This window comes from Aythya marila, assembly GCF_965140915.1.
Source record: "Aythya marila genome assembly, chromosome: 3".
In the NCBI taxonomy this organism is placed as follows: domain Eukaryota; kingdom Metazoa; phylum Chordata; class Aves; order Anseriformes; family Anatidae; genus Aythya; species Aythya marila.
Genome location: NC_139044.1, coordinates 100,153,367 through 100,179,525, shown reverse-complemented (window position 1 = coordinate 100,179,525; position 26,159 = coordinate 100,153,367). Strand labels below are relative to the sequence as shown.

The 26,159-nt window shown below is 35.6% G+C and overlaps 1 protein-coding gene across 1 annotated transcript in view; it reads left to right on the top strand.

Annotated features, from left to right (window-relative positions):
* The window catches only part of MYT1L (myelin transcription factor 1 like), a gene marked incomplete at its 3' end in the record, with an annotated part of 247,086 nt that overhangs the window by 197,691 nt on the left and 23,236 nt on the right, over nt 1–26,159 (top strand). The window contains exons 15-17 of the mRNA XM_082756512.1: nt 17,631–17,693; nt 22,548–22,631; nt 24,090–24,311. Coding sequence (XP_082612638.1) covers nt 17,631–17,693; nt 22,548–22,631; nt 24,090–24,311 — 369 coding nt within the window. The remainder of the gene's footprint in view (nt 1–17,630; nt 17,694–22,547; nt 22,632–24,089; nt 24,312–26,159) is intronic.

The following is a 26,159-nucleotide window of genomic DNA, read 5'->3' as shown; positions in this document are numbered from 1 at the left end:
CTTTGGCACAATTTGGTTATTGTGCAAACTCCCATTGTGATGTTGACCATTTTTTGCTTCAAACCAACAGATCATAACCAATTGCTCATTCCATCCAGATCCGCAAAGATCTGCAACATGATGCTGTGGTATATCCCAAGTGCTGAGGCAATCCCCATGGGAAGTTGCGTAAACTACACGGTTGCTAAAAGGGGAAATAAAAGTGCAGTGTTTTGCACTTTCTGTGTTTGGTCAGACTTGCCAAAACCCTTAATATATACCACAAAATAAAAGTAATATTGTCACTTGAAGTCCTAAATATGATTGCCTGGATCCTCAGTTGGTGTAAATTAGCATAGCTCCATTGCCTTCAGTGGAGTTACGCTAAAATACAACAGTGATGATCTGGGCAGATGCCCTCAGCTGCTCTCTTGGGTTAGCATTCATGTTTGATTGCCTTATTTAAATCTTTGAAGGTACAAAATCCCTTGCATTGTTTGGTTTCTTAGAGTGGCCAATTGCTAACTCGATTACTTGGTGTCTGTATCTGCACAGTAACATCTAATTTTGCCATGTGGTTAAGTTCACCCCTTTATTTTTTATCTAATTGCTATTGGGACTTTATGTGCCACACATTTTTTGCAGCACTGTAGTTTCTATATCAATGTTTTATATCCCTAAAATATCCCATATCCCTCATAAACACCTCATCATAACCTTATTTTACAATACTTTTGTATTCCCAGTAAGTGAAATTTACATTTGCTCATCTGCATGTAAAAATTGCTCTTCTACCCTAATACACAGAGAATTTCCACTGCTTCAAAGTCTACTGGTTTCTCTCCTACAGATAACACTGTGCTCTTTCAGCATGGGCTTATTTGGTGTACACTATGTGAAACAACCTTTGATTTTGAGGGATGTGTTAGCACTGGCCATCATTAATTAGTTTTATAATGTGTAAGCTCGACTGCTTACACTGCACTCAGCTCCAGCAGTATCTGTTTTCTGTAATAAAAAAAAAGGTAGAGGAGGACTGCTGGAGAAGCACATTACGATTGTTATTTATTTATTTTTTTGGACCGTGGTAAAAAGGGAAAAAGATAGAGCCTTGAAAATAATTGAGTCTAAAAAAAAAAAAAAAGAAAGAGAGAAAAGAAAAAGAACAAGAAAAAAAAAAAAGTGATTTCCAGAATTATACTATTTACATTGTTTTATTTAAACAATCAGCTGTAAAGTAGTCAATCAGAGTGATATTTAAAATGCCATCTTCAAACTTGAGATAGCATTATGCTGAGATGAATGGAATACTGTTTCCAAATTTTTAGGCTGCAGTTTAATGGGGACATCATTATGAAAGCATATGATTAGCTTAAAAGAGCTATAAATATAATTTATTCAAAAGATTAGATACTGGAGCACTTCTGTATTAAGTAGGAAAGGAATCAAATCATACAGACACAGTTTATAAGAAAACCAAAACACAGTCATTCTTTGTTCTTTTGCTTTGTTTGTTAGTTTTTTTGTTTTTGTTTTTGTTTTTTACAGGTAAATATTTTTTTCCAGGCCAGTCAGTCTGGCTCTTTTCTTGAACACATAATTCACACCAAATAAATAAATAAATAAATAAATAAAATAAAGCAGGCTTAGTGTATGAAAATCACAATTCAATTCATTTTTTCCTGCTAAACAATGAATGAGCTTAGGGATTTGTTGTTTGCTTGTATAAACTGACAATACTTAAAAGAGCTAAAATGACCCTGTATTAAATGCAGTCTACTGAATGCTGAATTTAGAGTTTAATATGTAAACTACATATAATTTTCTTTTTGGCTATATGATCTGAATCTATAATGCAGATGTGAGCATATGATAGATATAAAAATGAAAAACTATGTTGGACAATTCTTACAAATATTTATATATTTTTCAATTAAGTACCAGGATTATACTTAACCCTGGGTTATCCTATTTTAAAGAATATGAATTCAATACACATTTTACATTTCCCAAATAAGTTTGGTTATAAAAACTGTGAATGTTGGGTGCTCTCTGGATACTGCAGTGATACATTGCTGGTTTTGTTCCCCTTGAATAAAAGTTATAAATAAATTATGAAAAGAAAAAAAAGAAAAAAAAAAAAAAGGAATTCATAAAATTTGTATTTAAATAACAAAATCATTTTAAAAATATAGATTATGGGTTTCTTCTCAAGGCTTCTCCAGGAACCATTGTAGGTGGTGATTTGTTTTCCTCTGATGCACTAATCAAGAAACATCTGTCAGGAAAGCGTAAGTATGTTCCAAAAGCATAGGTGCAGTGAAGGAGGGGCAAGCCTTGTTTTTTAATAACACCCAGTACACTTGTTGTGACTTAAGTGTAATAATCTGAAAGAACAGAAATATTATTTTTTCTTTATTTTTTAAAGACAGATAAAAATTTAATCCTCAGCAGTCATTTACAGAAAAGGACCTCCAATGTTTCTGAGAGAGACTGAGACTTGATCCAGACTTAGTTGGCTTTGGATCTGAGATTATGTTTGGTAGTTGTAAAAAGCTGGCCCTGAGCAGCTTTTTTTCTAACGGAGTGAGAACAATATTACAAGGCCAAATTCCATGAGCAGAATTTGCACTTCTTACACTAGACAAAAGCAGTTTCATGTTGTTGTCATAGGCAGGGTCCCATTAAATCATTACTTGTTTTAGAAGAAAACATTTTAGAGGTATTAATAAAATCTTGGTAAGGAAGCTCTTTAACTTTTATTTGACTTCTATTTAATACAATAAACCTCCACAAATTAAATAAATAAATAAATAAATATTTAATTCATATGAGAAGTAATTGTCTACCAATTTATATACAAAATTTATATCCAGAATACAATGTTTTAACCATATTTTACCTGATTTTAATTCTTTTTTGAAAATGATGGTATTAAGCATACTGAACGCACAGTAAATGCTACTTGTTTAAAAATAGGTAATAAGTAAACATATAAGGACCATTCATCTCCGTTTTTTGAAAAAAATCTTGTGATCGTTAATGTATAACAGACCAAATGTGTGTATGTTTTCATATAAATCCTTATATAATCAAGAATGAAGTGGAAATGTCTTTAAGGTTAAGAAAAGCTTTTTGTCTGTTCACATCAATGAAAATATTTTCCATTCCAAAGTAAAGCAACTGTAATTAATTTTATGGTATTTATGGTATTAAAAAAAAAAAAAAAAAAAAAAAAAAAAAGTGATTTTTTTCTCCCTTGGACAAAGTCTCATTCAAAAATTTCCCTTAGCATAAAAAAGGAAAATAGAGCACATTCTAAAGACACAACTAACGGATTAAATTCTGTATGAGAGGTACAGTACACAATGAGTACTGGGAAGTGGCAAACTATAGGAAAAATTTCTGAAGTTTGATGACTAACCTGTTCCACAGTCTTTTGTTTGACTTTCCTGAGATGCTGTAATCATCTTGAAATTTATGAATTTCCTGTGGCTGTATGGGTGCTCAGACTGGAATTCTGCCTATCCGTGATTCATTGCCAGGGGTTTCATAAGATGCTCTTCTTCCATGTAGTATATACCTGAAGATCACAACTTCTGAGCTAATCAAGACACAGAATTTGTGTTTCAGCTCTGTTCCTGCCCAGGTATTATTCTCCCAAATCTTGTCAGGGGACAGTTAATTATCAGGAATCTTTATGAGGATATTGTGTTAAAAAATAAATAAAATTGTTTGAATACAAGATGTAAATACTCACCTTGGAAATAGAAAACCTTCAGAGAGAAAATAATTGATCAATGTTTACATGAGATCTGCATCAAAACTAACTGAGTGAATTAGAAATGAGAGTAAAGAGCAGTAAATAGATGCTCAGGGATATTTGGCTATAAGCACACAAAAGCAACAAGTGACTTTGGAAGAGGAAGTGTTTTGTTAAAATAAATAAATAAAAATAAAAAGGAAACCTCTTTCTTATAAAAAGTGTGTAAGACAAAGTTGTTAGCCTCTCACTCAACTCTACTTTTCTAATTCTACAGAGTATGAGAGCTCTGAGCCCTAGGATATAATAGAGCATGAACACTTCTCTCTGCCTGCATTCCCAACTGGGAGCAAAGTGTTTCTGGGAGAGAGAGAGCTGTTTTATACACTGCACTGTGCAGCAGCCTCACAGTGCCATTGTGCTATACAGCCATTTATCCCTGTTTGTAACCTCTGACTTCTCCAGCACTTTGCACAGCTGTTTAGGAAGCAATTCCTGAAGTTGTTAGACTGCAAAATTAAAGTGGTTCTTTCATGAAATGTTTACAGTATAAACCAAGCTTGCACTGCCTAATCTTATGGGAGTTACAGAAGGGGAAACTGTACAAAAGCCTGGCCTTTCTGCCTTTGTTAACTTTAAGGAGAAAGTAAGGAGGGACAAAGTAAGAAAAGACACTAGAGAATATCACCTGACAATAAAAAGCACAATTCATTTTTGAGTGCTATAGTTAATGATACCTTGGAACATTCTTATAAAGCTGGAATTATTACTTAAGTGCTGTTCAAATACAGTCTCAGATTCCAGTACAAGGAGTAGTTTAGCTTGGAACAGTCTTAATGGTCTTATCAGAGGTTCCTGCCCTGACTGAAAGGATGTCTCCTTTGTTCACATTAAGTGCAAACTCCTTCATACAGTTTGACAGGTTAGGGTGAAATAGCACCCATTTCAGGTCATTGAGTACCATGCTGAAAGCTCAGTTGTTTCTCTTACTGCTATCCAGACAGCTGCAATACCCTGTTGAGAGGGACAGGAAACTCAGAAGCAGAGGCAGTTTAATGCCTGGAGCAGAAACTGGGAACGTTATCTCAGGCTACACAGTCCCTCTCTGAGCATTCATTAACTAGGCAAACTGGACTTCATAATCATTTTAAATAGAATTGTTGAAATTTTTATACAAAAGAATTAGCTGATGGTTGAACTTGAATTATCAAGAAAGGGTTGGAAATCAGGTAGAATAATAGGGCTTGGTCTTTCCGGAAATCAGTAATGAAAAGTTGTGTCTGTGCTACCATAAGAGGCCAAACAGTATGCTCTCTATCAGAGCATTGAGGATCTATATCATTCAGACCTATAAAATAATGCAAAATTACCTCCAGTAGTTATCTACTCCAAACTCCTGCTCAGTTTGCTCCAATAATCCATTTGGAGCAAGTTGCTCAGAACCTTGTCGAGTGTCTCCAACGCTGGAGATTCCACAACCTGTTCCAGGGTTTGCCCAGCCTTGTGGTATTTACTTATTTATTTTTAATGAGTTGAACTTTCTTGTGCTGAACCTGGTCCCTGCTACCTCCTTATTCTTCAGCTGTACACCTCTGAGAAAACTTCTGCTATGCCTTCACCACACCCTCCTGTTAGGTATTTGTAGACAGAAATAAGATTGTTTCTTACACAGTAAAATCATTCTCTTCCTAGTGAACAAGCCCAGCTCTGGCAGCCTCATATATCAAGTGCTCCAAGACCCTAAACATCCTGTTGTATCATGCAGCAATGCAGACTTGCAACTAAGTGTTTATAGTTCTTAGAGTTCTGGGAAGGGTGCAGAAGACATTGTTCACTCCTGAGTATTGCTTCATTAGGACTGATTTGTCTGTCCACTGCCTATCTTCTGAGGCTACCTCAAGGCAGTAGGATGGAGTACTTGTAGGGATAGGCATAGCTCTAGTTGTGCTTAACCTGTCCTTCTTGCAGATAGGTTCTTGACTGGACTTGCAATAAGAATTTTCCCTTCAGTATGCCATTAAGCTTTGCTTAACATTGCAGGCCTAAGGTAATTTAAGGATCAAGTAAATGGTGAAGTTATACTTAAAAGTCAATGTAGATGGAGCATGGGTCTCAAGTCAATCACACCAAAACTTACAGCATGCCTGAGAAGCTGCTCAAAATGAGTATAAACTCACATGATAAATCAGTAACAAAAGTGGATTTCTCTTAGCTGTACTGTTCATTAGCCTTCTCACTAGACCAGACTGCTTCTTACAGTATGATATAATTCACACTCAGTATTTTCACGTCCTCACTTGGGCTTTTGACAAATGTTTGTAGGCCTAGAGGGAAAAAGATATTTGTTTTCATAAGATAAAAACTGAAGGATTTTTCTCTTTTGCTGTTGACTCTTCACCCCCAAAATAGAAAGTTCCTGTCCTTCATCTGTCTAGAGAAGTGAAACCCTTGAGGGCTTGCTTCCCTCTTCCAAACGTTAGCCTGTCCTTGTTATTGGATGGCACGTGTTTTCAGATAGAAACCATATATTCAGAAGAGATTTAAAAGTCTATCCAATATAGGAACTTTATAGTGAAATAATGCTTGTTCACATTGCTAATAGTTACAGCATAGTGAGTGTGCATGGAACAAAATATACCTCTTAGCCTTATGGAGCAGTTAGTCTCATAAACACATTTTACACTAAATTCCTGGCTTAATTTATTTTACCTTATTGAATATGCACTGAAAATAATCTTCATTTCTCTTTTGAAACAGAAGATTAAGAAAAGAGCTGTTAATAACATGAAGAAAATTCAAGCCCATTACATTTCTGTTATTTGGATGGCTTTTTTTTTTTTTTTTTCCCAACTTATGAGCCCTCATTCAGCCCATTATATGTTTTCCATATAACTCAAAGGTGTTTACCATCCTATTCATTTATGGCTTTGCCATAATGCTAGGCTGACAGAACTCTTGTTAGAGATGGGACTCCTGTTTCTTTCTAAATCATAAAGGGCTAGAAATATCACAGATGTTTCTGTAGGCTCAGTCTTTCATAGCAATATTAAATGAACTAATTTGAAAGAGAGCATATAAATTGGAATTTCTTCAAGCTGTTATTCTTTCCATCCTTCCCACTCAGCCTTTACTTTCTTTTCTACTTTACATCCAACTATCCCTGTTCCTAGGTTACTTCTTTTGGTGAAAAGAAGGTTACTGCTTTTGGTAAATTATGTGTGAGTGTACAAGTTGAACAGTTATGTTCAAATGAAAAAACAGATAAACAGAATAACTAAGGAAAGTCTAAAGCCAGGAAGTAAACCTTCTTCCCAACAACAGTAGTAGACTGTTAAGGCTACTATTGAAAGTTTTTTATTGACTATTAAAAGTTTTTAATTTGTTTCCTCTGTTTTTAGTAGCCCTAATCTGATAGTTGTTTGTTTGTTTGTTTTTTCTTGTTTTTTCTTTTTTTTCCTGAGTCTTTCTTGTGGAGGTGCTGAACTTTTTGAGTATTCCAGATTTGTAGCTTTTGAAGTCATCCCAAACCTCCAGGAAACTCAGGAAAGGACACGTTCAAGGTCATACTGCTGTTCCCGCTAGAGCCTTTGGTATTTTCTTCACCAAGGATAAGATGTACATAGTACAAAAGAGCAGAGCATGAATCGTCTGAAGTAGCAACATAGAGACAGCAGTTCAAGAATGATGCTATTGATAATTTTATGGTGTTCAAGGCAACCAGTTAGGTTACTGACCTAACCATAATGTAAATCCATTAACAGGGAAAAAAAATCTCTACTTTAAATAATGCATTTTTAAAGTATTCAATATTTGGCATAATATAAATTTACATTTGTGTTAAAATTTTTATTACATCATAAATAGAAAAGCTAGAGCAGTTGCAAGAGCTTTTGAAGATATCTTCTAAGGTAAAGAATTCCAAAATGCTATACCTGTGCTATTGTCTTCAACTGCTTCTCTCTGACCTCTTTTCACATACAAGAATGAAAATAAGTCACTCTTCTTGGCTGTTCTGCAAACCCTGACTAGAAATCTTGCTCTGCAGTGACTGAGTGGCAGATATTCTTGAGAGGCTTAGTAGTTCCCATTTTGTAAGACCAACCAGCAACAGGACACTCTTCTTCAGAAAAAAAATGTGTCCACCCCGAATTACTGAAGAAAAGCCCATGTATTTCAAAATCATACTTACCCTTACACTGAATTACAGGTTTGCAGCAGTATTATTAGGAGACAGAGAATTTGCATGGCTTTGCTCCTAGCTGTAGGATGTGTTGTCTTAAGGCTATCTCCTACTGCACTTTTCTCCGTGCCTCTATAATTTTGTGTTATTCCTTCACTATAAAAATGAAGCTTTTTTCAAAACATGAGGTGTTTGGAAATGAACATTTGAATTTGCATATGTTGGAACTGATTCATCCCTGGTTCCAGGAAGTGCTCGCTGTTGCAGGGATGGGATGTGCAGCTGGCCAGTGCTGCCTCCAAGGCAGGCGATGCTGGCAGGAGAGAAAGTGTGGGCAAGGTGCCCAGGGAGAGAGCTGATTCACAGCTTCCCCCTGGCAGCTTCTGTGAACGGAACACCCCCTGGGTAGTGCACAGAAGTGATTTCACATTAGGCACTTACCACGCCTTTGGCAACTGGCATATTAGGCAGTATATGCTGGTGCTAGATGTGAGAACAGCGGGCAACACACCATTGCACTTGCTGCAGAGAGGCTGGGAAGTCCTGACTGCTAGCAGAACAGACAGCATGCAGAGGTGGTAACTGAAAGCACAGAAGTATTTTTTCTAAAGCAATATAATTAATTTAAAAGCATCATGTGTATCTGTGCATGCGAGTGCACAGTGATATTTTAAATGCCAGCAGGATGCATTTTAGTCTGCTTATAGGAAAATGGATTTCAGTTTAATTAAGAAGCATATCATGTTCTTTCTCACCCACACACTGTTCAAAAAATGCAGAAATGCAATGCAGATAGTACCAGGAGCTAAGGACACAAAAATTTTACATGCAAAAATTTAAGGAATTAATTAAATTTTACGTAAGGAGGAGTGTATGCTGCCACCCCCAGTTTAGAACCATTCAGTTGCTGGGGATTTATAGAGGCAAAGAGAGAGATGAAGCAATCTCTCAGCAGAGATACAAATGACTGAAATTACTCCATGAACCCTCTGAGCCAAAATTATTTTAGTCTCATGTCTGGACTAGCTCCATAGGCCTGGCATCATTCCCTTATGGGTAGAAAGACTGTACAATGAAAGTGGTAACAACAAGTCATTCCATGCCATGTCTTTCCAATTTCCAACCTGAACATCTCTCGATATCTTCTGAGGGGGCTTGGTTCCAGGAATGATCCTTGACTGGATTCCCTGATATCTTGTCCATTCACTGGAACTGCACTGGGCACAGTCCCTGTGAACAAATGATAAAATAGATTTTTACTCAATTAATTCATTTGCCATACCAACACAAATGACAGGAGATGGGGGATAGGGGAATGGGGACAGCCTCTGTTGTCCTTTTTTCAAATTGTCTTCCTTTATACCTGTTATGGTTTGGGGGGTTGGGATTATTTATTTATGTTTTTTTTTTTTTTAATTTCCTATTACCTGCAATAAGGACTTTCATGTCAGTATTCTGCTATGTAAGAAATGTTAGCAATATTTTACATATGAAAAAGTAGCATTTAGCACTTTTGCTAAAACTAAATATGCATGATTAAGTTCTCCTTCTTGTTAGGCTGAATGCAAGGAACTAATTAACATATGAATCTAAATTTAACTTCCTTTTTATTTTTGGCTTACAATGCATCTTTGTGAAACTTTGATATTTATAAGTGTTTAACTTCACATTCTTTCTTAAGTATATTTGTGAGGAGTAGATCATATGTTTTGCCTGGAATATGAAATCATAGACTGAAGGTCCACTGAGATTATCCATTACCTGTCCCACAGAGTTTTTGTCTCATCTTGAACCAATTTAAATAAGCTTCAAATGAGCTGTGAATGTAATTTTCAGCAGCACCCACTGCTAGCTTGGTTGTGTTCCCTTTGAAGCCAATGATAAAGTTTGCAGGGACTTTAATGCAAACAGAAGTGTGGAAGAAAGTGACTCATCGTGTCTTGCCAGTCAAGAAATTCAGTGTTAAGGTTTCACCACACAGAGAAATTTCACCTCTGACACAAAGATGCAATGTGTACCCAGTCATTTCAACTATGTAAGAGGGCCACATGTGATGCAGACTAAGGGAAAGATAAAATCAGCTGGGAGAAAAAAAGCAGGATGACAAGGAGAGTGATGAGAGAAGATAGAAGGAAACAACAAAAAGGAGGGAAGGAATAAAAAACTGTCAACTTCAAGGTTATTAAAGTCATGAAAGGAGGAAAGGATGAGGGAGGAATGGAGAATGAAGACAACAGCCAAAGGGGATATGGAAGAAAAATGTAAAAGGGAGAAAAATAAAATTGAAAAAAATACAATAAATGAAAATAAGGAAGGAAATGGAGAGTGCAAAGAGGACAAAGCCAGGTTCTTTTCAGTGGTGCCCAGTGACAAGACAAGAAGCCGTGGGTACAAAAGGGAACACAGAAGGTGCCATCTGAAAAAACAGGTGATGGAGTACTGGCACAGGCTGCCCAGAGAGGTCGTGGAGTCTTCTCCTTGGAGATTTTCAAGACCCACCTGGACATGGTTCTAGGCAACCTGCTCTGGGTGGCCCTACTTTGGGAAAGGGAGGGAGGGGGCGGGAATGGGGTGAAAGGGCAGTGGACCTCTGATCTCCAACAGTTCCTTCCAACCTCACCCATTCTGTGATTCTAAGATTTTGTGAAAAGGATCTGGAAAAGGCAGAAGTAAAATGTAGAAGAAAAACACTGAGGAGGAATAAAGATGGAAAGCAAACTGGAGACAAAAGTTAAGTGGAAGTCCTTGTTCCACTGAAGGGAAAGGATTTAAAATGAGGAGAAAGAGTCATCAAGAAAGAAAAACAATGGTGGAAAATGTGAAAAAGAAGAAGTGATAAAAGTATGTAGATGTGCAGCTTAATTGAGGAAAATTAAGAGAAAATTAATCCATCCTAGCAGAACAGTTTTAACAGTTTTTCACTGCAAATAGATTGTATAGATAGAGGGTTTCTGTCTAGCCAGTGAATGGAAGTAACAACACTAAAGTAGAAACAACAGGGTAAAAGTGGAAACGCATCTGTGTTCCTGCTGGAGATACAATAGACTGTCTTTTCTGTGGCTTCTTGAGGAAAGGAATCATCAATGTTCCAACTTTACATGCCTAATTAGAGCTTGACAATCTACCACAGTGCCTGAGACAGAAAATAAGATTGCAAGATTTACATGTATACATCTGTACATACTGCCTTCATAGCAATATGTAGGACAGTACTTACTGGCAGAGTTACTCTGCTCAGAAAGGTAAATGCAAAGTGAGTTGCTGTTTACAATCCAGTTCCTTCTAAGTAGGAGTTTTCATAACAGTAGCCACAACCCTGACTGTTACTGACACACCTATGGCCTAAAAGTTTCCTCTGAGGACTGCACAGCTCTATTTATCATCTCATCTTCCCCTGCAGTCCTCCCGGCAGGTCAGTGGTGTGTGGTATAGGAAAGAACCAGGTTATTATTGTTATCTCATTGCCTCTTTGGAGTTAAACATGGGACTTGTTTATCAAGAGCTGCACATATTGTTTTTTTTAAAAGCACTCAAGTTTGTAGAGGCATAGACATACCATAAGCTTATCAGACCTTATTCAAAACTCTGTTTCTTCATTTGAGAAATCTTTTCATTCCTTCCTTTTCTTGTTCAGTCCCCTTTTTCACTCATTCCTCACACATTCAGTTCAGGGAACTGCAAACACCGTATCTTCACAGTTCTACTTTTGTAACATTTTTTTCTGGACTACCTGACTAGAAAAGAACAATATTTTGTTTTTGAATCTAAATGTAGTTTCAGAGGAGACATGGCTTTATAACGTCAAACAGAGCAGTGAATAAGAATCTCTTCTAGCCTGTTTTCTTCTGTGTAAAGTCATTTAGCCTCTGTATGCCCCAGTTTTTGTCTGCTAAATCCTTTCCTTCATCAAAGCACTATTGTGAGATTTTATCCATTAATGTTTGTAAAATGCTTTCATATCTTCAGATGAAAGATAGAAATGCAAAGTATTATTGTGTCTGTCTTCCAGACTCCCAACCTGTGAATTCCATTCCTGGTGATTCAGTCAAATAAAACAGAATTTCAAATACATGAAAACCACCAGACAATAAAAAAATCTACATTCTGCTATGAAAAAATCCCACAGGAAACAATTATATTTCTCTAGGCTTTCTGAGTCTTCAACAGCAAATCACATCTCTACTATAGAGATTGACAGCATGGTCAAAATAAAACTATGGGGAAGATATAACTTTCTGTTAAATTCCAATTCTTTTGCAGTGTGGAACATTCTAAAGGTCCATTCTGATTTTTTTGTACAACTTACTGGCTTATTCCCCATCTCAATTCAATATGATCTTTCTTTTGGGTTGCTAGCTACATCAGTTTTAAATATTTAATGACTAATTTATAGGATAAATATTCTGTGTGTATGGTAGTCACTTAAGGCTCAAGGGAAGATTGGATCCACAATGTAGTGGGTGCAAAGTGGTGTAAAACACACCAACAAAAAAATAATAATCAAAAAACAAAGATAACTTCAAACTTTAGAACTGATTACATTATCTTACTAGTAACAGGTCACGAAAGATATTTAGTATCTATCCATTGCAATAGAATCCTAGTATAGTTTGGTAAGTCCTAGAAAGAATAACCATCTGATGGCTTTTGGCATCACCAGTGTGAGAAAAAATAATGGCTTTATTTCAGTTCTAAGAAATCCAACATCCTCAGTACAGAAACAATATAGAAGGAGTTTGCCATAGCCATTATTGGCAATACTCTTCATAGCCATTATTGGCAATACTCTTCATCTTTATTAGTGGCTGTTTTTATTTCTTTATTTGTAGAGTGTCCACTGAGTGCTATTACTAATCCCCAGAAAGCTATAGCTAAAAACAAGTACAGACAAACCTGATACAGATACAAACCTGACAATTCATGTGAAAACTACAGCCTAACTTAATAACATGTCCTTTCCATAGTGGAAACCAGGTGAACTGGCCTTACTGATAAGGACAGTGAGGCTGAAATGACCATCTGGTGTATTGAGGAAGAGGGTTTGGCGCAGGCCATAGAAGAGTGGTTGAAGGGGAAAGAGACAGAGGAAAGGGAGACTAAAAGGTATACTTGGTTACAGCTGCTAGAATTGTCTTGATGTTTAAATCAAAAATTATCACCCTACTAGTGAAAAATGTAATCATGTGATCTAACTTCTGTTTGGGTGGTGTGCTGAATGTGTGCTTGTATAATTCTACATCCAAGGTTTCCATTTCAATTTATATATGTATATAAACTGGCCAAACCCTGAAGAAAAGATTTGACTGAGATGGAAACAGAATTCTCCATATTGCTGAATCTCAGTAACACAAGTGTTTCTTAGAGAGAGGAAGCCTGAGCTTGAGCCCAAGCCCAAGCCTGAGCCCAGGCCCTGGGCTATACTCAGACTGCATGTACTGAAAAAAAAATTCCATGAGCTCTGCCTTCTAACAAGGGAAGTATAATCCTTCTGATTCTGAAAAGCCATTGTCATTTTGCGGTAAAAATTCTTGACAGGAAAAAAAAATAATAAAACCTATCCATTACATTACAGATTACTATATCTTTGTTTTATTGTTATTTTAGAGTTAATTTATATCTTAATTCAATCAATAGTATGTCAACCAAAGCTATACACAACAAGAAGGACAAAATTACTTCTGTCCATTATTAGCACCTTTGTGTAACAACTTTTCTGTTGTTAGCCGATCTATAAATTATTTAAATATGCAAGTTGTGTGTCAATTTATATAGCTCCTATAGATCTAAATAAAAACCTGGGCATATAGGTTTAAATGTATATTTTATTTGTAGCCTTCTGTACTGAGGTAGGCTGGTTTTTCTTCTGAGCTGAGCTTGCATCAAGACTTTTAAGCATTGGCATTGGAAAAACCCTCTCAGAACCCATTTGGGCATTGCATCCATTTCCTCCCCAGTCCCAGCAACCTCCTTAAGTTCTTTCAATAGTCTGGAAGCATTTTTTAATTGCTGCACACCCTCAAACCTTCTTCCTGTGAAGAATGAGTGATAGGGTTTAAGTTTATTTATCTCTGTTTTTCACATTTTCTTCATTCCTGCTATTGAATCTAAGCCCAATACTGAATCCAGCTGCTGCAGCTGTTGCTGTTCTGCTGTGTTTCCTGCTTTCTGCTTATGCTTATGTTCCTACAAAAGCTTCTCTGGGATGTTCTGTGAACTGAATGGGACATCAAGGCAGTGCTGACTGCACTCCCCATCACTGACAAGCTCTTTTTCTTGATGCTCTGATTTTGTGTAAAGTGCCAGTGTTATACAGTCTGAACTTCACTCTTTAAAAAGAGAAGTCCTTTTGTCACTTCACTCTTTGCAGTACTGAAGTATTTCCTTGCTGCAATAAGCTATTAGGTAGAGCCTACAAGTAAGCTTCCGATTCTGCCAAATTACCTTCACTTTAAGTAATTGAGAAAACTGTATTTCTCTTTCTTCCACTTACTCCAGCATTCATTTTCAATAGGTCTCATATCACTTTCACTCTTATAAGCACTTGTACGTATATTTTTCAGGCACTGTTGCCAGCATGTACAATCTTCTAAGTCAAATATTCACATGTATTTAGTAGTTGATATCAAAGCAGTAGAGTATATGCAAGTTCTATATATGATAAGGTATTCTGAAAATCCAGACCCACAATTCTAATGGTACAGGGACTTGTAATTGTCTCCTTATCTAATCTATTTAGGATAGCAAATATTGTAGTAACTTTGTAGTTGAAACAAACTGTTTCATATCACTATCTCATATTTCACAGTAGTTATAAACACTTCCCATAGAATAGAAACATGAACAAATAGAAATGTTCCAGGATTTTAAAATGTTCTTATCAACTGCACTAAACTCTCATTTCATATTGTACATTTAGGTCAATATCAGCTTATGAGACTAGAAAACAATTATTATAATGCTAAAACCAAAATCTGAAAAGGTCTTTCTAAAATCCTTGCCTATATAAAAAAATCTGTTCTAGTTTAATCAAAAATATCATTTTAAACTGGTGTGAACTGTACAGAGCCATTTCTAAAGATTCTCAGTTCAAATTTACAGCAAATGATTTCTTCTTTTATATCAGTTGCTTCCATTTTTTAGTTGTGGGCTTGTTTTTTTTATTGTTGCTGTTGTTTTGTTTTTTTGTTTGTTTGTTTTCCAAATGATGCAGAAATAGCCTAGTTTTTAAATTGTGTAAGTGTCCAAATGGTTGAGGTGTAATGGTATAATCTTGAGACCAACTGATCAGTTATACTGGTATACCTTACAAATCCTCTTTGTTAAGACACTAATCATGCCTGCATGTAGCAAAAGTCTTGTAAAACATGAAAAAACCATTATACTGTTTTGATAATAACTTATACTCAAAAGGCTTGAAGAATATGTGGACAAAAATAGAGGCTTCAAACACTATGTGTTCATAAAAAAGGAATCCTTGTAGTACTTCAGAGAAACTGCAGAGGAATAGTCTAATGGCTTCTTGCTCTCCATTATTCATTTAAAAGCAATGGACACTTAGAGTCAAAGTTTAGGCAATTCATTAATTAATTTTTATTCCCATATCTTTTGATACAACATCGTTAGAGGCTTCAGTCAGGCTTCAGTGATATATCTGGTCTTGATGGAAGTAGGAAATAAGTTTTGTAGATCACTGAAGATACTTGTAATTAAAAAACAAACCAAAACAAACAAACAAAAAGAAAGAAAAACACAAAAGAAGCAGTGGATCTTCTCTCTATAGGTCTAACAAAATGCCATAAGAAAACCATCTAAATATCTATATATATGTAACATTTAAAATCTCAACATAAGACTCCCCCCGTTTATTTTTTAACTTAAAGTACTAGCCAGCCTATATTCCAAAATTTGGGCTAGCCACAGCAAAGAATTAACGGAAAGGGCTATACAGGTAAGAACTATGACTTGTTCACCATATTTTTACCTAGTTATGTGAGAAGAAACTGCAATTTTCTATTTTTTTTTTAATCTTTCTACAAGCAGAAAGATTAATGTGTGATGTCAGCACATCTATTGGTTTTTACATATTAAGATGCACAAAGACTCACAGTATTACTTATACTTTCTAGTCAAGATCATGGGTTTATTATACTTAGTCCTGTGCAAAGATGTAGTAATAAAGTGCCATTATGGCAAAGGCTTAATATGTAAGTGAAGTAAGCACATAACACGAGAGAAAAGGAGAATTATCCTTAAGGATGCTGTTTAGATTCCTTATCCAAAGCACACAGGATCTTTGTTATATAGAAGAGAATCTTCCAGAAACTTATAGGAAGTGATCTAGTGAACCCTAGAGGTTTTACCAGCTTACATCCTAGAAGCATTAAAGCATTTTTGTTTTCTATAGAATAACTGAACTGGTCCAGTGGAATACCATGTGAGAACTCTAACAAATTTCAGTTTAGCTTATCTCTTTCAAGGTTGCATTAATCGTGTTTGAGGTTTGGCCCTGCTGAGCTCCTCAGAAGTAGGTAATGCTTATTAGATTTAAAGAGCAAAAGGTCAGCCTAATAGAATATGACAATAACATTGCACTGAATTCCAGGTTACTCGAATTCTTGATTTTAAGAAACATCCAAGTGTTTGAAGAAACCTCCATGAAAGCATTTTACCAGTATGTACCAACTTTGAGGAAAGCTCACACGTAACTAAAGGGTGAAAGACAACGTCTGCATGACTTTTGGATTCAAATAATCACTGAAGTCAATGTTACGGAAATCTCTTGTTTCAGAATACAGCATCTGGAGATTGCTTTTTTAAATTAGGATATTTTCTTCAAAATGAGGTTTATTGCATGGCTAAAAATCAAAACTGAGGCTCAGGAAAAATGAGGTTTTGGAATTCATGTAGCATTTGACAGTTCATTAAAATGAGTATAAAATAATTCTTCTTTTTGTCTTTTCTGTGATTTAGTGTAGAAGTTCAAATACCAGCTAATGATTATACTTAGCATTATAATTTAGCTTATTCTGTAGTGATCACAATCATCTTCACAATGTAGAGAAAAACAAGCATTTTCTTTGATGACTCTACTGTCATTCAACTATTAGAAATTCCACTGATGAGTGTATCTGTTTGCTTGATGTCTGGGAATGCTAAGTGGGTTACCATTTCTATGCAAGAAGACTACTTTACCTCCCAGTCTGTACATTTCCTTTTCTTTAGGCATTTTCTTCATCTCATGGAGAGGTGGAAGGGTGCCTACAAAGGTACACCAATGTCTCATGACACTTTGTGGTGGGATTAGAGCAAGATCCTTACCAGAAAACAAAATGGCTTACTTGTAATGTTAGCCATTACTTAATAATACATCTTTGCTGTCAACCCTACTCATTTCTGGTGGTGTGGGGGTGTCACACTGCTGCTGGAAATCTCCAGTAGTTTGCTGATACAAGAGGTATCCAGAAAGTGTTTGAGTGGGCAGATGATGAGTAGTTAATAAAAACATTTTATGAATGAGAAAAGTATGTTTGTCCCTGGTGTGGAATTAAGCTCAGGTTTAGCAATGGCTGGAGTTCTCCAAGGCAGGCACCTGTGGAAACAATTATCAAGTCAATTAATATATATATAAATATATATTTTATATAAAATGGGCAGCTATTTCTTTCCTGTCAGTAACACTGCTCTATATCTTTTACATTTTTATTCTAGGTGTCCCACCCCTGGGTGTGATGGCTCTGGGCATATTACTGGAAATTATGCTTCACATCGAAGGTATGTAAAGAGGTGGTTTTTATTCTTGAAATCAAACAACCACAGGGCTAGGAGGGACTTCAACAGGCCTCTCTTCTCTCTCTCAGCGCTGAAGTAGAATTGAGTGCTCTACGTAGCCATACATTGATCTAACTCATTCTATATACAATGAATAACATTCCTCAGTTTTAGCATAGCTCACTACCCAAATAGACAAGAAGACTTTTTCTAGCATCTAGCAAAATCTTTGTAGAAAATTAATGGTTGTTGTTGTTGTTGATGATGATGTTGTTGTTGTTGTTTTCTTCCTTCTCTGTTAGCCCAGAGAAATAATTCAAAATTTATAAGTTTATGTTCTTTTACATTCTGAATAACTTAACCATTCACCTTAGTCTTACTTTTTCTGGACTAAATTCTGTTTCTGCATTTTTTTTCCTGCAAATTGTTTCCTGATTGTTCTTGTCAATCCCTTCTGACTCTCGTTATTTCTTAAAATGTGAAATGAAGCTCATTTTTTACTCCTCTCCCAGCTGAAGTTTTATCAGTGTTAAACAGAGTGAAAAAAAAAAAAACACCTCTTGCATCTAATATGCAATAGTCTTGTCAATATATTTCAAAATAACTTGGCTTGCTTTTAAATCACAATATGTTGTATATAACTATGTTAAGTCAGAAGAATAGAAAGAGCAAATTATGGATAAAAGCTGTTATCTCGACTGTCTAAACTATAACTGTGATCTTTACCAAGGACCAAAGAAAGATTCACATTTACTAATTAAGGTATTGCTGGTAACCCCAAAATGAATTATTGTGGTACCACAGTAGAGATAATGTTCCACATGGTGTGTAATTAGCAATGCCCTTGTGGGTATTTGACAACTATAAATCAATGGAGATGAGCTCCACTATATTTTGAAAATAGTTATCCGCTATTTAATCAAAGAATAATAGTGTAGTCCACCTCTCTTTTGTTAGTAAAGGCTCTTTTCTCCCATGCATATTAATGCTGTTGAGTCTGGATGTTTGCTTGGTTCACCAAGTCCCTAGGTTTACAATAGCCTATAACTAGTCAATGCACATACTTCCAGTTTAAATGTATTCCAAGTATAAGCAACAGTTTAAAGTCAAAAGATAACTAGCATAGACATTAGAAATGTGCCATAACTTCACATGCTGTAAAAATGATTGATCAAAATATCAACTCTATTTTCTGTTAAACACAGAGAACTATCCAGAGTACAAATAACATTGTAAAGGAGAAGATGTAAATATTTTTAAAAGCACTTATGCAATGTAGGAGATAAAATCACACTTTCAAAGTAGTTTAAGGTCAAATTTATAGCTACATTTAATTATGCATGGATTTATCAGCTCATACCTCTATCAATGCTATGTTTGGTGTAGATATGCCTGAACTTTGCTATTTTAGGAAGCTGTTTAGTGTTTGGTTAACTATTTAATGTTTGGTTAACTATTTAACCAGAAACAGACAGGACAGTGAAGATTCAGTACAATGTAGCAGAGAAGCCAAAGTGTCACAAACAGAAAAAATCTAAAAGCTGGCAATATTAGCAGGGAAGTATCATTGCATGCCTGCTTGTTTTTAAAATTCTTTCTCTGGACATTGTCTATTGACTACTCTAGGACTGTATGGTGTTACCTAGTTTAATCTCTTCATTCCTATGTTCTTTCATTGTAGATGAGTGCTGGATCAAGTTTTCATCTGAATATGCATCATACTCAGTACATATAAAGATATAAAAAGTAATATTGCAGAACAAAGTGATCTGGAATTTGTCCAGTCCATTGGAATTCAGTACATTCAGCCTTTTGAAGCACCTCCATTTCTGTATTGGCCACATAAGTCAGCAGAGTAGGCCTTGATTTCTCTTCCAAAATGCCTCTAGCAGTCCATTGCCTCTAGCAGGTCATTGACTGCCTTCAGGCACAGGAACACTGACACAGAACTAGGGAAGGAGTAACACCTTTTTTTGCTTAAAATTGCTGGTGTTGCCCTGGGAGACCTGCTGCATTTAAACCAAGGCAGCCCCACACTGTTCAGTTCATGAAGTTTGTCAAGGTCACTCTCTTAAACTGGTGAGGCTGGCAAAAGGCACCGTCTTTAAAAGGGCAGCAAACCAGTAGCTTAAATCTGGAATCGTTGAGTGTGAAAGACTCCACAGTACTTCCACAGCTAATTCCCATGCTGAAAATTAGCACTTATCTCTTCTTGCATCTGAGTTAACATTTTTATTTGTATTTGATACACTTACAACACTCAGTTTCAGAAGGAAATTAATGATAAACTTTCCTCCTAAATGGCTGTCATGATGTCTAAGTATCACTTGTATTTAAAATGGCTGAATGCCTAACATACATAAAGGCAGATTTAACCCTGCCATAACTTTCTGCAGTTTCATACAGACATTCAATGTATGCAAGATGTTATACTGGCATATACTATCACTGAATTTCTCTCATTTTTGTCTTCATAGATAAGGAATTAAACTAATACAAAAATGAAGTAATAGCTTTTGGTTATCACAGGATAAAAAATTTAAAGTGAAGGCTCATTCTTGACATATGTTTTCTTGGTGAATCTGCTGTCAGAGGAAAATGAATTAATCATATCCTCAGAAGCTGTCTGTTGAAAATGTCTGTTTAAAAGATCTGAAAGGTCTTAGAATTTTCTAATAAATCATAATGCCAGAATATAAAGATCTATTGCAAAAAGATGATGCATCAAAATACCAACCAATAGGTGATAATTGTATTGATTTAATATGGGAAAGCATTAAACCATTAATCAAGGCAGAAATTCTTCATTCAGATTTTGTTATGAAAATGTCATAATCTGCAAGCATACCCATCTGCACATCTACTAAAAAAGTATTGTTCTCTAAGGCAGTTCTATTAACTATTTAGTTTTCTGATGTAAAACCTGTTAATTCTCACACAGCGGGTAAAACTAGTTTTGCAGATTATCTAAGGATATACATAACTCCCGTCCTATCCCCTTCACTTTCTGCAGTCTGGGTTATATGTGGGTCAATGAACCAATTTAGCCTGCTTCCTCTTATTCTAAATCCATTAGACTTTTCCTCTTGCCTTTGGTCTTTTACAGATTATGACACTATAATTTTCATGTAAAACTATTTTAAATGGCACAGGATTTATGAGATTTAGTTTGTACACAGAGTAACAGTAGCTTTCTTTTAAAAGGAAAATGACCAGCTACATTTGTAATAGGAAATGAAATGGGGCAAGAGCACAGGTTACTCTGTTGGTCCTACACAAAGGCAGCAGAGTTGCCAACACTATTAAATTGTTAGAGCATTTCCTGACATGGTACTGACCTATGGCCAGTGAAAATCTCACAGGCAGTTCTGAGGAATGACTTGGAGCTCTGTTGGATCCAGCTCATTCTATCAAATCAGTATGGGTGTGGCTGTCCTGTTTTACAGAGAGAGCTTAGCTGTGTGGATGTGACCATGCTGGTATTGGGTCAAGACAATAGGTCTAGGCCCCTTCTGTTTACCACTATAGATGTAGCCATGCCATCTCACTAAATGTTGCCAGGTAATATACTCTGTGCTAGTATCTTGTGACAACATTCCTCCTTTTATTTAATTGACGTATTTATGACTTTACAGCATGTAAAGTCTCATTTTTGACCATGGCTTATTTTTCATTTACCAACACAGATTTTCATCCATGATTGCATCACCTTTTCACTACTTGTTCCACATAATCCTCTCTAGTTTTAAGACAAAATAATCATTTTTTTTTTTGCTGCCACTGTTTCTGTCTCTTCCTCCTGAAGACAGGACCTACTATACAACACTGAAATACATTTTGTCATGTTGGAAACAAAAAATTTACTTAGTTTGTTTCTTTCTCTGAGGCAAATTTTTGTAACACTACTTTGTCTTTCATCTCAGTAATTTTGAATGTGTTGCTCTTACCAATGGATTTCTTTTTATCTGTTCATATGTCACATTTAAATAGAGCATAAGTCATGGGTTTTGGATAGACATTTCTGTGTCCTCAGTAGGGATAGCAGCTACTTAAAAGAATCCCTTCATGTCATTGAATATCTACTACAGTCACTGTCAAGTGTACTAAGCAGTTTCTATAACTGCTTAGTGTGAAAAAGTTGAACTTGTAAGATCCTGGAATAGGTGATCTTTTTCCATCTTTAGTAGTAAAAATGACATTCTCAGTGTCTACTTAAAAGTAATATTGGTTGGCCTAACATATAACTTTGTCTCTACTAAATCTTTTTGTCTGGATGTGTTCTGAGCACTTAAACTCTTTCCCAGGAAGGCACCATACAACTCTGAACTCTGGCATATTTTTAATTCAACCTTTCTATAGCATTCTTACATGATGCTTTAGAAGGTTTGATAGTGTTTCTAATGTGTCCTCTAGAGAAATCTTTCATCCTACTAAGAGATACAAAGACACCTGGTTTTTGAGCCTCTTTTTCCTTCTCTATCAGACATACAGAATATGTGATGACTCTCAGCACTTAAACACTGGCCTTCTACTCCTTTCAAAGCTGCCACTACTGCTGCTGAGTCAGCTGGAGGGACTATTAGGCGGAGAGTTTAAGAGCAGCATTCTCTGCCTTCTCAAGGACTGCCTGTGTGTGGCCTGCACAGCGCTTGCAGTCCTCTCCCGCCATCACAAACCGAGATACTCGGATTCCCCCTCGTGGCTGTATACTACAACTCTCCCTGTTTAAACTACTGAGCTTTGATTTTGGAAATGGGACAGGATTACACATTCTGCCAGTTTTTATTATAGAACGTGTATCCATTGTAGATCGTACCCCAAAATGAGAAATTGTTTAAAATATTTTCTTTCAATCAGTCTTTCAGGCTGTCCGCGAGCGAAGAAAAGTGGAATCAGGATAGCACAAAGCAAGGAAGACAAAGAAGACCAAGAACCAATTAGGTGAGAACATATATTGTCAAAGGACCTTCATACATTGTATAACAGGTCATATATACAGCTTTTAAGATAAACTCTATTGTTTTATAGCTATCCAAGAGCAGATGGTTTAGGTTTGAAATAGTTTTGCTTAAGAAAAATATATAGCACTCTAAATCCTAAGAAATTCTGCATTGGCCCCATTGACTTCAGTGACTGAACTTCAAATCAGGATCTGTGCTGATTTATGCTAGCCAAGGATAGGATACTCCATTATTTAAAAACAGTTTAAGTGTGATTTTCACACGAAATTCAAAAACTAAATCCTTATCTCCTAAAAAAAAAAAAAAAAATGCAAAGTGTTTGTATACTACAGACAAACCATACATGCTAAACAAAGTAGTAATAGGAATAGAAAATTGAATATTTATGTGAAATTGCCACTAAGAATCTGACTGCTTATGCAATTAGCGAGAAGAGGAACAAATGCTCACATACAGGCCTTTGTGTTTTCTTGAAAAGTGCTCTGGAATCTGGTGGCTGCAGCACTCAGAAGCTTGACTGCTCTGAACCATTCAGGACCAGATCCTCCATGTACAGTTGCAGCAATATCGTAGTGCAGCACAAACAGTGAAGTCACCAGCCTTGTTTTGACATGTGCTATGCAGTGGCATACTTACTGAATTATTTTCTTTATTCATTTCATTTTGAAGATTCTAACTTCTTCCTTCTGACCATAGTTATTTGGTTTTTTGGAAGTATACAAGGCAAATGAATGAGGGATTCCCAAATAACAGATGAATATGGAACTGTCTTCTTTGATCTCTTTAGGCTGTAGCACATAATTTGTTATGATCTTTCCAATTCAGAGAGTGTTTAAAGGTACTCCACATTTCTGATGTAGTAGGCACTATGATTTCATACTATTTCTCATAATCTGACTCCTGATTTTTTAACCTGGCAACATCTTTTCAGTGCAGAAATGTATCGCTTTATACCTAACTCTGTTTATATCTAACATTTTCATGACTTCAGACAAGTCTTCTTGAGATTCCATACACATACTTAAAACATAACAAGAATAATACTAAGTGCTTAGAGATTATTCATGGGCAATTTCCTTACTGAGTCAAGCTCAGTAGTCACCATTTTAATTCCAGTGTGATATTTACTGTAATGAACACAGGTAATTCAAACATATATATCACTCCTTTTGTTGGTATTGCATGATATCAAAATCTGTGACCTCATCTACTGGCTAGCCTCCTTATTGTTTATCAAATAACAATTTTATTTATTTATTTATTTATTAAAGCTCTGTTTGTAATTTTACTCAGTAAAGGGTATCTTGAGCATTTTTAAGACCACAGTGCATGGCTTTTTCTTTTAATTTCATGTCGGATTTATTTTGACTTTGTTGTAGAGGCTACCAGGTATATGATGGCAAGACAATAAAGTTTATCTCATCTATCTGCTATCCAGATGTCCAGTTCCTGGTTGTGATGGTCAGGGCCATATAACTGGAAAATATGCATCACATCGCAGTGCATCAGGGTGTCCTCTAGCTGCCAAAAGGCAAAAGGATGGGTACCTAAATGGCTCACAGTTCTCCTGGAAGTCAGTGAAGACGGAAGGAATGTCATGTCCAACCCCAGGATGTGATGGCTCAGGACATGTCAGTGGTAGTTTTCTTACTCATCGTAGGTGAGTGGCTATAGCTTATATTTTTCACTTAAAGTTTATTATTTAAATTATATTTACAAGGTTTTTTCATTGTATTTCTCTATTCCTTTTAACTTTCATTATTACTTTGAAAAATAGGCTTCCTGCATATGTTTTGGGTGACTAAAAATCAAGACTTGTGATTTTTTAAATGCAAGTCTTTGCAGGTAGAGACCTGAATCTGAATCTATAATACTCAAAAGATTATAGAGAAATAAGTGTGCATGACAATAACTGTAAATATTGCTTTATTGAGTGACTCTGGACAAGTTACTTTAGAATAGACTTTGTAACACTCATCTGAATCCACATAATTTTCAGAGATGTTGAACACACTGTTGATTCCCAAACAAGCATGGAATGAAAGAATTTTCAGGAACCGGTTCTATAAATACAATGTACTTTTCTCATTTAATAATGAAAATGTTCACTCAAAACAGTAATTAAGTACAAAAAAAAAAAAAGTAAGTACAGAATAAAAGTCCAAACAATACAGCAGATTAATTAAAAATAACAGAATATAAATATTTAACAAAAGAAACACAAGCTCAAATTTTTCATAGACTTAACAAAAATAAGAGATTTCAGTGATGATATTTTTCATAGCTTTTAAGACATTTGTGGCTAGTCTATTAGGGATAAATCTTGTCCCCTTTTTAAATATTAGATCACAAATAAGCAAGGATATTTTTGGGTCTTTGTATTGGAATTGTACCATGAGCATGATTGCAATGTCAAGGTAAATCTCTTCTTTTATTCCATAGTAACTAATATAAAACTGTATTACTTCAAATATGTCAAGTCAATGTGCCTAATTTGTTACCCTTGCAAACCTCAGTTGAACTTCTGTACTTCTGTACTTTAGTTAACTAAACCAAACTGTTCTTGTTTTGTACTCAGTTCTAACTATAGAGGTGAAAATATTACTTATTACTTCACATGCCTATAATGCCTTTGATTCTTTTCCTTTACAGCTTAACTCAAAAGCCCTACCCTTAATGCAACATATCTAAACTATGTGCACGTAGTTTGTATTTTTTATGTTCAGAGCTGTTTTTCTACTTGGTATTCATATAGTACCTGCAGTGAAGGGATTTTGGTCCATGACCTGAGGCGCTTCTCAGATGGTCAAACATTAAATAGCCTGCAGCTCACACAGGTCTTAGGGAGTGACAGATACAGAAGCCCTGACCATTTCTGCAGATGTACACATGTGGATTTAAATTTCTGACTTTCAGTAAAATTTCAGTTTTAATGTTCATATTTCACTTTAGCTTACTTCGTAATGATGTAACATTTATTTGGCTTACAGATATCTGTCATTAAAGTTTTGAAGTGATTTTATCTTTAATTGAAGGTACAATATAATTGTAACTATAATAATGTAGCTTTCAAGGAGTTTTTATGTAGAGAAAATTGTTTCAACAACTAATCCTAACTTCTAAAAGGAATCTACTGATACTAAATCTAACTGTTCCTTGAGAATATGGGGCAAATGGTTTCTAAACTTTTTTTAAATAGGAATGTTTTAAAGAAAAAAAAAATAGATTTTTTTTTTTAAGTCAGTGGAAAAACCTAAATATGACATTTAGACATGTAGTAGCCATGTGCTTTCTCTGTTATCTTAAACAGAAACTGAGACATGTAAACATCATACCTTGTAAGACTAGGTGCTGGGCCACGCGGTCCTTTATTAGAGGAGAGCATCTGAAAATGAAAGGTTGTTTAAAAAGATACACTGAATTAGACTGATCTTACTTAACTGTCTTGACTTAACAAAGAGTCAACATTCTAAGTTGTTGTGAACAAATTATTATATTTCTTGAAGCT